At 50.4% G+C, this 12181-nt stretch overlaps 1 protein-coding gene across 1 annotated transcript in view; it reads left to right on the top strand.

Annotated features, from left to right (window-relative positions):
- Positions 1-11331, top strand: part of IKBKB (inhibitor of nuclear factor kappa B kinase subunit beta) — a 60615-nt gene extending 49284 nt beyond the window's left edge. The window contains exons 19-21 of the mRNA XM_012476043.3: positions 3939-4066; positions 8084-8174; positions 9896-11331. Of these exons, the coding sequence (XP_012331466.1) occupies positions 3939-4066; positions 8084-8174; positions 9896-9961 (285 nt within the window). The 3' untranslated portion in view covers positions 9962-11331. The remainder of the gene's footprint in view (positions 1-3938; positions 4067-8083; positions 8175-9895) is intronic.
- Positions 11332-12181: the final 850 nt, after the last annotated feature.

Consider the following 12181-nt stretch of genomic DNA (forward strand, 5'->3'; position numbering starts at 1 on the left):
CCAGCCACCTGTGCCTTTCCGCCTGTGTGCACCGCCACCATCCCACACAGGACACCACAGAGCCATCATTAGCCCACTCAGCTGCTGCTCAGTTTTCATGTCGCTGTTTTTTGACTTGGTGTGAGCAGGAAGGTCAGAGGAAAGGCCTGTGCTAATCATTTTCATTTATCTGTATATTACTTTCCTATGGCTACTGTAAAGATGATCACAAACTGAAAGGCTAAAACAACAGAAATTTGGGTCAGGCATGGTGGCTCATGCCTGTAACCCCAGCAGTTTGAGGAGGCTGAGGTCAGAGGATCGCTTGAGCCCAGGAGTTAAAGGCTGCTGTGAGCTGTGATCACGCCACTACATTCCAACTGGGCAACAGAGCAAGACCCTGTCTCTGCTAAAAACAAAAACAAATGTGTTATCTGAGCTCTAGAGCCCAGAAGTTGAAAGTGCCACGTCAGCAGGGCCGAGCTGTCTCTGAGGGCTCTCGGGGAGGGACTGTCCTTGCCTCTTCCAGCTCCCGGCGGCTCCAGGCGTTCTTTGGTGTGTGACTGCATCACTCCAGTCTCTGTCTCTATCTTCACGTGACCCCTGTGTCCCTCATCTGGGTATCTCTTATAAGAAGACTTGTCATTGGATTTGGGTTCCACCCAAATAGTCCAGGGTGATGTCATCTCGGGATCCCTATTTTTTATTTTATTTTATTTTTTTTGAGATGGAGTCTTGCTCTGTTACCCAGACTGGAGTGCAGTGGCACGGTCTCAGCTCACTGCAACCTCCGCCTCCTAGGTTCAAGTGATTCTCCTGCCTCAGCCTCCTGAGTAACTGGGATTATAGGTGCCCACCACCACACCCAGCTAATTTTTGTATTTTTAGTAGAGATGGGGTTTCACCATATTGGCCAGGCTGATCTCAAACTCCTGACCTTGTGATCCGCCCACCTCAGCCTCCCAGAGTGCTGGGATTACAGGCATGAGCCACCATGCCCGGCCGGGATCCCTAATTTAATTACATCTCTAAAGATGCTTTCTCCAAGTATGGTCACACTCACAGGAGTTGTTTCTCCAAGTATGGTCACACTCAGAGGAGTTCTAGAAGTTGGGATGTGGCATATTCTTCTTAGGACCCCCAATTCAGCCCACTGTCATGTTCGGCAGTGCGACTTAGTTGCCCATCGCCTGCATCCGCACTGCTGTCAGTGCAGTAACCCGGGCTTTCTGTGCACACCATCTTAACATAGCTGTGAGTCCATGGAATGTCACATGGGGGGGAAATGTGAAACAAAACAGCCAAGAAGTGAGATGAGAGAAGAGCCAGGCCTGGCCGTGTCGTGGGAGCCCCGTCGTGAAAGGCTGCAGAGAAGGTGACAGGGATGGAAGAGTGACTTAGGCATCAGTTGCCTTTAAGAGCAAAGGGTCAGTTCTACAATGAGGATAAAGAAATAAAATTAAAAAAAAAAAAAAGAGCAAAGGGAAGGAAAGAGGGAGATGGTTGCTCATGGTGGAAGCAGGAGGTGGCGCCCTAAGAGATTCTCGTTGCCAAAGGCGGAGGGCATGACACACACAGTGCAGAGAACAGGGGGACTGGGGTGGCATGCCAGAGCGCTGGGCATGCCTTGGGAGCGTGAGTGACATATCTTCCTGTAAGAAGAGAGGAAAAGGAGAAAGCAGGATGATGACACAGAGAGGATCTGAAGAGGAGAGGGAGGTGCAGGTATTCGCAAATGATACCTGATGTGTCCTTTACATCCATTGAGCATTTATTAAATGCTGACTGTATGCCCAGCAAGACACACCGGGGAGAAGGCATGGCACCTATTCCCAGGAGGGCCTGATCCTTCAAGGGGCACAGACGGGCATAAGCGAGAGCCGCTTAGGGTGGGAAGGGCTGGGAAGCAGCTCCAGGAGGCATGAGCTGCAGTTTCCGTGCACAGGGGGAGCTCCAGCTTGTCTTAGAAGAGAGGGAACAATAAGAAAGTTCATAAGGAGCTATCCAGCTGAAGAGTGAGGACGTTCCAGGACAGAGATGTTGCTTTATCAAAGGCAGAGAGCCTGGGGAATCAGTGTGTTCCAAGTGGGGACAGGCTGGTGCGTGGGGAGGCTGCGATGGAGGATGAAGCTGCTGAAGGCAAGGGCGAGCTTATGCGGGCCATGCTTTGCTTTGTCACGCAGACTGGAGTGTGGTGGCACGATCTCAGCTCACTGCAACCTCCGCCTCCTGGGTTCAAGTGGTTCTCCTGCCTCAGCTTCCCAAGTAGCTGGGATTACAGGTGCCCGCCACCACGCCCAGCTAATTTTTGTATAATGTTTTCTTCCTTTTTTGAGACAAAGTCTTGCTCCGTCTCCCAGGTGGAGTGCAGCTGCACAATCTCAGTTCACTGCAACCTCCACCCCCTCGGTTCAAGTGATTCTCCTGTCTCAGCCTCCCAAATAGCTAGGACTATAGGCTCATGCCACCACACCCAGCCAATTTTTGTATTTTTAGTGGAGATGGGGTTTTACCATGTTGGCCAGGATGGTCTCAAACTCCTGCCCTCAAGAAGTCTGCCCGCCCTGGCCTCCCAAAGTGCTGGGATTACAGGCGTGAGCCACAGTGCCCAGCCCATGTTCATTTTCAAAGCACACAGTACACATGGCAGGATCTGTCTTTTCCCTTGATATTAAAGGAACTTGAGTGTGGAGATGTGATCACATCTGGGATTTGGGGAAATCCCTCTCCAGACAGCTGGAGGATCTGAATCCCTGGCCAACCTCAGCACTGAGAAGGGCTGCTCTCTGGGTCGGAGTTGAGCCACCCCTGTGCAGCACAGGACAGGATGGGGCAGGAGCCGGGGCAAGGCCTGGCCGGGAGGGAGCCCGGAAGCGCAGGCACCGGTCCCCTGCTGCACTTGTGGTCCAGGGCAGAAACACAGGAGGCCAATGCTGGGCCCCTCCCCGGGCACAGTCAGCAGGAGGACAAGGAACGGAAGGCTTGGGCACTTGCATGGCTTCTTGATGTGTGGGCCTTGAGGTTTTGCCGGAGGGGAGGATGTGGAGCCAGGAGAGTTCCATGGCCTGAGGGACTGCAGGCCACAGTGAGTGCCAGGGGCAGGGATGGGGTGGGGGGTCACACAGGTGGGGTGAGGACCATACGGGGCAGAGATCAGCAGAGGGGTGACCTGAAGGTTGGCGGCTGGTTGTGGGCTGTGAGCTGAGGAGCCTCAGGTAGCTGGAGCAGGAGCCGATGGCTTGATCCTTCAAGCTGGGAGAGGCAGTGGCTGCAGCCCCCTGGGAGTCAGGGCGTCCTGGCTTCTCAGCCAGGTTATATAGGATGTGAGCCACAGGAACTACCATAGCCTTTTTGTGTGTGTCTGTCTTCTGCCTGGAAAAGAGTAAAAATACTTTCCTGTTCTTTTCTTGTAAAAGTTCATTAAGGGGCTGGGTGAAGTGGATCATGAATCCCAGAACTTTGGGAGGCTAAGGCTGGTGGGTCACCTGAGGTCAGGAGTTCGAGACCAACCTGGCAAATAAGGTGAAAAACCATCTCTACTAAAAATACAAAAGAGGCTGAGGCAGGAGAATCGCTTGAACTCAGGAGGTGGAGGTTGCAGTGAGCCAAGATCATGCCACTGCACTCCAGCCTGGGCAACAGAGTGAGACTCTCGATAAATAAATAAATAAAGGAATAAAGCTGATTAAAAAAAAAACAAAAAACCCTGCAAATAAATGTAGGCACTCCGGCCTTCTAAATTTAGAACCCTTTCCTCAAACATTCCCCTTTTGATACAGAAACATTTTTGAAGCCAGATGCAAAGCACCAGCCGACCCTCGGGTAGGGGAGCTGACTGGTGGGCTCTAGGGATAGCTCTGGTGTCTGACAGCCAGTTTTCTCCTGAGAAAATACTGTGGCATGAATGCAAAGTGTGATTCATCACTTGGCTCCTAATTTCTTTTGATTTTGTCCCCTAGAGCAAGGTCCGTGGTCCCGTCAGTGGAAGCCCAGATAGCATGAATGCCTCTCGACTTAGCCAGCCTGGGCAGCTGATGTCTCAGCCTTCCACGACCTCTGACAGCTTATCCGAGACAGCCAAGAAGAGGTAGGTCCTCCTTAGGAGTGCTAAGTGTGACCATTGAGGGCACGTCAGGAGATTGGGGACGGAAGCATTCATCACTGGTGAATGTCTGTCCGATGATTTTACCGCTTCTCTGCGTGTTTGTTGCATCTGCTAGGTCCTGTGGGGACAAAAGTGTTACAAGTTTTGCTCTCATGGTCCCTCGAAACTTACTAACTAGTTTCTTTTTCCAAGGCTTGGATGACTACTTAATGAGAACATTGGAAGTGCTGGTCAGGCACACGCTGTTACCTTTTATCCATGGGAAGCCACATTCCTTCAGGGAGGCCTGCTTCCTCTCCCCTGAGCCATCTGTCCCCCATCACCTCACCAACACCTTGAGTTACTGAGTCACCACCCTCCTTCTGGTGCCTCTGACCTTCCCATCCTCTCCCTCCTCTTGCCTGAACCATGGTGGCGGGCCCGGGGGGAGGGGTATGGGGCAGGGCTTTCCGCCTCCTGCCTTTCTGGTGCCAGGCCTTGTCTGGTTGAATTAGTCTTCACGAAATACCACCCTGACCAAGATGTTCCTTAGTCAGTCATGAATAACAGCTTCCCACTCCATTATAGATGCTCAGGTCTGAGCTTCTTCAGGTCTCATCTGGTCCAGCAGCGCAGCATCAAATTCTCAGGTCCTGCTGGAGACCTGGTTTGGGAGCTCACGGTTGGTGCCCAGCAGTCTGTGTCTAGCAGGCCCTCCACCAGTTCTCCAGCACACTGCACGCCACCTCTGCTCCCACGCTCATCTCCAGCACACTGCACGCCACCTCTGCTCCCACGCTCATCTCCAGCACACTGCACGCCACCTCTGCTCCCACGCTCATCTCCAGCACACTGCACGCCACCTCTGCTCCCACGCTCATCTCCAGCACACTGCACGCCACCTCTGCTCCCACGCTCATCTCCAGCACACTGCACGCCACCTCTGCTCCCACGCTCATCTCCAGCACACTGCACGCCACCTCTGCTCCCACGCTCATCTCCAGCACACTGCACGCCACCTCTGCTCCCACGCTCATCTCCAGCACACTGCACGCCACCTCTGCTCCCACGCTCATCTCCAGCACACTGCACGCCACCTCTGCTCCCACGCTCATCTCCAGCACACTGCACGCCACCTCTGCTCCCACGCTCATCTCCAGCACACTGCACGCCACCTCTGCTCCCACGCTCATCTCCAGCACACTGCACGCCACCTCTGCTCCCACGCTCATCTCCAGCACACTGCACGCCACCTCTGCTCCCACGCTCATCTCCAGCACACTGCACGCCACCTCTGCTCCCACGCTCATCTCCAGCACACTGCACGCCACCTCTGCTCCCACGCTCATCTCCAGCACACTGCACGCCACCTCTGCTCCCACGCTCATCTCCAGCACACTGCACGCCACCTCTGCTCCCACGCTCATCTCCAGCACACTGCACGCCACCTCTGCTCCCACGCTCATCTCCAGCACACTGCACGCCACCTCTGCTCCCACGCTCATCTCCAGCACACTGCACGCCACCTCTGCTCCCACGCTCATCTCCAGCACACTGCACGCCACCTCTGCTCCCACGCTCATCTCCAGCACACTGCACGCCACCTCTGCTCCCACGCTCATCTCCAGCACACTGCACGCCACCTCTGCTCCCACGCTCATCTCCAGCACACTGCACGCCACCTCTGCTCCCACGCTCATCTCCAGCACACTGCACGCCACCTCTGCTCCCACGCTCATCTCCAGCACACTGCACGCCACCTCTGCTCCCACGCTCATCTCTTCCTGTGGTTTGTTTTGTTTGACACCTTCTGTGTGCAGGGCCCTATGGGTTCCTGCAGGCTAATCTCTAGGCGTGGGAAACACTGATGATTGCCTGGGGCAGGGAAGGGGGATGGGAGTGTCTGATAATGCATGATTTCTCCTGAGGATGATGAAAACATTCTAAAACTATATATGGTCATGGTTGCACAACTGTAAATATGCAAAAACCTTTGAATTGTATACTTTAAATGGGTGAGCTTTATACTGTGTAAATTATCTCAGTACAGCTGCTTTGAGGAATCTTGTCCTTGGGGAGTTTGTATCCTGTTTTGGTATTTAATCATAGGTAACCGCGGATTCTTAATTTTTCTCTCTGCTGGGCACGGTGGCACACACTTGTAATCCCAGCACTTTGGGAGGCCGCGGCAGGAGGTTCGCAGGAGTTCGAGGCAAGCCTGGGCAATGTAGTGAGACCCTGTCTCTTTTTTTTTTTTCTGAGACGGAGTCTCGCTCTGTCACCCAGGCTAGAGTGCAGTGGTGTGATCTCGGCTCACTGCAACCTTCACCTCCTGGGTGTGAGCAATTCTCCTGCCTCAGCCTCCTGAGTAACCGGGACTGCAGGTTTGTGCCACCATGCCCGGCTGATTTTTTTGTTTTTTGTTTTGTTTTTTTTCTGAGACAGAGTCTTGCTCTGTCACCAGGCTGTGCAGTGGTGCAATCTCGGCTCACTGCAACCTCTGCCTCCTGGGTTCAAGCGATTCTTCTACCTCAGCCTCCTCAGTAGCTGGGACCACAGGCGCATGCCACCATGCCCGGCTAATATTTGTATTTTTTTTAGTAGAGATGGGGTTTCACCATGTTGGCCAGGATGGTCTCAATCTCTTGACCTTGTGATCCGCCCACCTCTGCCTCCCAAAGTGCTGGAATTACAGGCATGAGCCACTGCGCCCGGCAGATTTTTTTTGTATTTTTAGTAGAGACAGGGTTTAACCATGTTAGCCAGAATGGTCTCGATCTCCTGACCTCGTGATCCATCCGCCTCAGACTCCCAAAGTGCTGGAATTACAGGCGTGAGCCACTGCGCCCAGCCTTTTTTTTATTAAATAAAAATTATTTCCCCAACATCTTATGAGCTCCTGGAGGATAGCAGCTAGGCCAGGAGCCTCTTCCATTGCCCTCTGGGCCGGCACTGAGCCTTTAGCCTAGCTAGAGGCCCCGAGGCTTGGCAAAAATGGCTCCTGCCATCAGATTGTCACATTTTGCAGAGTGAGAGGAGTTCTGGGGCACTGTCTTCCCTTATGTGGCTTATTCCCTTCAGTGATATCCTCAAAGCTCTAGAAAGGTGGACCTAGGTATACAGGATGTCTCTCGTCTCCCCACAGCGTAGCTGAGGTTAGAAAAAGATGGATGTTTTATTACATGCTGTTCTTTCTCACCATGGCCTAGTCCTAAGAGGAAACATGCGTTTCTTATTATAGAGAAGAGGAGAGAGAGATTAAAGGAGATCAAATCCCAGAACTTGCTTTTCAGCAGATTCTGAGGAACTATGGAGCCCAATTGCTTGGCCTGTTCTGTTTTGTTTTGGTCTACTTCAAAAATTGGGAAACAGGTGATTTGAAGAATATCTTTAGATTTTGGCAGTTTGAGAATTAAATTCAGCTATCTAGTAAGTCAGAAAGCAGAAAGAGCTTTTTACTTCTTTTTATTGAGATCTGTTTGCTTTTTTTGCATTTTGGACAGTAATGCTTATGTGTGGAAAGTGCATAGCAAGATGAATGAAAGTATTAGTCAATGGGTTGGTGTTTTAAGACCCTCAAGATCAAAATAATTGTTACTTCATTTAAAAAATATTATCAAAAAGGCCGGGTGCAGTGGCTCATGCCTGTAATCTCAACACTTTGGGAGGCCGAGGTGGGTGGATCACAAGGTCAGAAGTTCAAGACCATCCTAGTCAACATGGTGAAACCCAGTCTCTATTAAAAATGCAAAAAAAAAAAAAATTAGCTGTGGTGTCACACACCTGTAATCCCATCTATTCAGGAGGCTGAGGCAGGAGAATCACTTGAACCTGGGTGGCGGAGGTTGCAGTGAGCCGAGATCGAGCCATTGCACTCCAGTCTGGGAGACAGAGTGAGACTCCATCTCAAAAAAAGATATTATCAAAATTATCAAAACTCTTTCGCATATTTTAAAACAACAGTGTTAGCTCTCATCACTAATAATGACCACTTTCTAATAATTTGATCATTTTCTTTAGTGAAGAACTGGTGGCTGAAGCACAGAACCTCTGCACCCTGCTAGAAAATGCCATACAGGACACCGTGAGGGAGCAAGACCAGAGTTTTACGGTAATAGCTCGTGTGAGCCCCTGCAATTCCACGTCCCTTCTTTCTATAGCAAAAGAGAAAGAAAATGGAAAAGCAATCTGGCATTATTTTCAGCTTCAGTGTTCGTTTGTTTGTTTGTTTGCTTGTTTGTGATAGGGTCTTGCTCTGTCACCCAGGCTGGCATGCAGTGGCGTGATCTTGGCTCACTGCACCCTCTGCCCCCCAGGTACAAGTGAGTCTCATGCCTTAGCCTCCTGAGTAGCTGGGACTACAGGTGGGTATCACCAATCACCACACCCAGCTGATTTTTTTCAGTGTGTATTTATGATTTTCTAGTACACACTTTTTATTCATCATAATAGTGATGGCAAACAGTTACTGGAGGCTTACAAGTACATCTATGTGTTATCTTACTTCATCCTTGCAGCACATAATGCCAGTGATGAGGAGGAAGGTAGCATTGTCCCCGCTGTACCGTCCGTGCTACTGCCGAGCATTTGTATGTTGAGTGCGGGGCAGGGGAGGGGGTGGAGTTACTAGGGAGTCTGGTGGTACAGCAGGAACCAGCCGTGGCCTTGTCCTCAGGGCCTTGGAGCGTAGTGTAGCGCCAGTTATGAGAAAACTAGCCCAGGTGCAGGTACATGAAGACGAAGCTTCCATTGTTGAGAGAATCCTGCATCATTTGCTTAGATCTTTACATGGCCTTTACCTGCTAATGCCTTGCTAACTTCCCCTAACTTTAAGCTTTTGGAAGAATTACAGGGGATACCATGTGAATTGCAGCCTTTGCTGATGTAGTCACGTGTCCTCCTCTAGTCTGTGGGCGTTCTGTATCCCTTGCCGCTCTCCTCCTCCTGGCACACGATATGTTTTGATCAGTTCATTGCTAACTTGCATGTCTGTCGGAGGAAGAGGAAGTCTCATTCGGCCGAGTCATGTGGTGAGGCTGGAAATCCATAGCTGAGATGAGCTACCCACAGTGAGCACAGGAGTGAGTGCTGGGAGCCACGGTGGTACTGACATTACCTTTCCAGTTCACACAGTCACGGAATCTCAAGGGCTCTGAGCCAATCCAAAGCAAAGATCCTGTACAGTTTGAGTATGTAACTTAGCTCAAGAGTGGCCTGTAGTCACAGGACTTATAAATAAAAGGGTTTACCTTTTTAATTTTTATTTAATTTATTTATTTTATGCAGCCTGGGTCTTGCTGTGTTGCCCAGGCTGGTCTTGAACTCCTGGCCTCAAGCGATCCACTTGCCTCTGCCTGCCAAAGTGCTGTGACGACAGGCATGAGCCACAATACCCAGCCAATACAGGGGTTTCAATATGTTTCTTTTTATTTTTGTTTTTTGTTTTTTTTTTTGAGATGGAGTCTCACTCTGTCGCTCAGGATAGAGTGCAGTGGCATGATCTCAGCTCACTACAACCCCCACCTCCCAGGTTCAAGTGATTCTCCTGCCTCAACTTCCTGAGTAGCTGGGATTACAGGAGCTCGCCACCATGCCCAGCTAGTTTTTGTATTTTTAGTAGAGACAGGGTTTCACGATGTTGGCCAGGCTGGTCTCGAACTCCTGACCTCATGGTCTGCCCACCTTAGCCTCCCAAAGTGCTGGGATTACAGGCGTGAGCCTCCAGCCCGGTTCAATATGTTTCTAAATTGTGCTGATTGCCTCCTGAAGAGGAAAAATAACCTGAGATGTATTGGTGGCTGTTGTATTTTTAACATGCCTGTTGACTTTCAGGCCCTAGACTGGAGCTGGTTACAGACAGAAGAAGAAGAGCACAGCTGCCTGGAGCAGGCCTCATGATCTGGGAGGACTTGACCCCCTGACATGGGGATGCCTGGAACAGGCCTCATGATGTGGGGCTGCCTGGCCACGGCTCTCTGTGACGGCTCCTGCTGCACTGATGTCCCAGCATTCTCTGGTATCCAGATGGAGCTCTCACTTCCCCAGCAGCTGTGACTTTCACCCAGGACCCAGGGCACAGCCCTCCAAGGGCACTGCTGGCACCTTGTCTACACACTGGAGGTCCTCCATGGAAGAGGCCCAGGCACGATGCCGGCCCCACGAGCATTCAGGGGTACAGCCACGGCAGCTCCTTCCTCTGCCATGAGAAAAGTGCTTAGAGTATGGTTAGCCACACACGTGACTGGACAGTGTCCAACTCAAATCTTTCCGGGCAGAGTCGGAGCAGCGCTTGATGCCAGCCTGTCCTCCCCTGCTCTCCAGCAGCCCTGCTCCCTGTCCTCTCTCACTTTACAGCTTGTGTTTCTTCTGGATTCAGCTTCTCCTAAACGGACAGTTTAATTATAGGTGTGGCCTGGCCCCATCCTCTCTTCCTTTTTTTATTTCACTGCTGCTAAAATTGTGTTTTTACCTACTACTTTGGTGGCTGTCCTCCTTTCAGCAAAGTTGGAGTGCCAAGCTCTCCGTTTGTGGCCCTGTTAGCCACAGAGTGACTCACCGTAGCCAGGATGGGAGAGCAGCTGCCTTTTCCAAGTCCCAAAGATTACCTGGGGATGACTGTCACGGCGAAGGAGGGACAGAAAGGGTATCTGCTGCCCACCGGCCCGCTGACCACCATGCTCACGCCTCTGTTCCTGCTCAAGCGTGTGTGTGCGGCAGTGCCAGGCCGGGGAGTCCCTGCCTCTCACAGCATCTAGCAGTATTATTAAATTGATTCATTTTAAAAATAGCTTCCATATTTTGTTACATGTAACCCAATATGTAACACTCGTATTGGGTTCCACAATCCACGGTTAGAGTATCCATGGTTAGGGTTTCTGAACTAAAATAATGGCAAATGTTACCGATTTGTATAGTGCCCGGACCATTAATAGTGCCATATCCCTGCTTCTTCAACATTTCACAGAACTTCTCTTTTATATAAAGGCAGAAGCACAAAATGAGTTCAAATGGTCACAAATGGGTGAGTTTTGTTGGAGAAGAAAGTCGTAGTAGGAGACTTCACGAAGTAGTTTCCATGGAGATAGAATGAAGCGTTCTGTGGTCAAGTAAGTTTAGCAAACGGTTCTTGTTTCACTTGCTCTTTGGAGATTCACATTGTGCACTGGGAAAGTATCTGAAAGGTCTTATCATAAAGAAACTGGCTTAACTTTGTATAAATTCACTGTTTACCCATGTCATTTGACTATAAATGTATTTTCTCCTGCTGATTGTGTGTGTGAAACACGTATCAACATCCCAAGGAACTAGTGTTTACTAAAGCACGGTTTTGGAAACCCTGGTAAATGACAGTGGGAAATAACACCCAAAAGGCGAGGACGGGGTCAGGCTGGGGAGGGAACGGATGTTGGGCCTAGGGATATTAGCTTATGTTTTAGGCAACTGAGCCGCAGAAGAATTTTGACCAAGAAGATGCCAACCAAAGCAGTCATTCAAGTTTATGGCTGTTCAGTTACAGGACAGCTTGTGAAAAGAAAGGAAGAAAAAAAAACTGGGAAAAAAAAATCCTATGACTTGAACAGTGTAATTGATTTAAAAAGTGAAAATCTAGGAGTTAGGATGTCTTCTTCCAGAAAGATGAGATAGATACACCTTTTCCTCTCATTAAATGCAGCAAAACTCCTTAGTCATATAAACAAATACAAGACTCGGAATGGTAGAGATAAGACAGAAGACTCTCCCTGGACCTTGGGATCTGAGCAAGGACTCTGCTGGTTACTCCTTGGCTTTTCGTTTTGTCTCAAGATTGAGTGCTGGAGAAGCCAACCAATGGGCACAGACAAGAAAGTCCCCAGCAAAGCCTGCTCTCTCTACCTGCATTAGTTCCCTAGACCTGCTCTAACCAGTTGCCACGACTTGGGTGGCGTACATGACAGAAACTGATTCTCTCCCAGTTCTGGAGGCCAGAAGTCTGAAATAAAGATGCGAACAGGACCACACCTCTTCTGAAGGCTCTGGGGAGGTTCTGTCCCTGGTGGCCTCCAGCTTCTGGTGGCTTCAGGCAATCCTTGACTTGTGACTCTGCATCTCTGCCCCGGGTCATATTGCTGCCACTTTCTC

This window comes from Aotus nancymaae, unplaced genomic scaffold (assembly GCF_030222135.1).
Source record: "Aotus nancymaae isolate 86718 unplaced genomic scaffold, 86718_ANA_hifiasm-v0.15.2.pri h1tg000097l, whole genome shotgun sequence".
NCBI classification, from domain to species: domain Eukaryota; kingdom Metazoa; phylum Chordata; class Mammalia; order Primates; family Aotidae; genus Aotus; species Aotus nancymaae.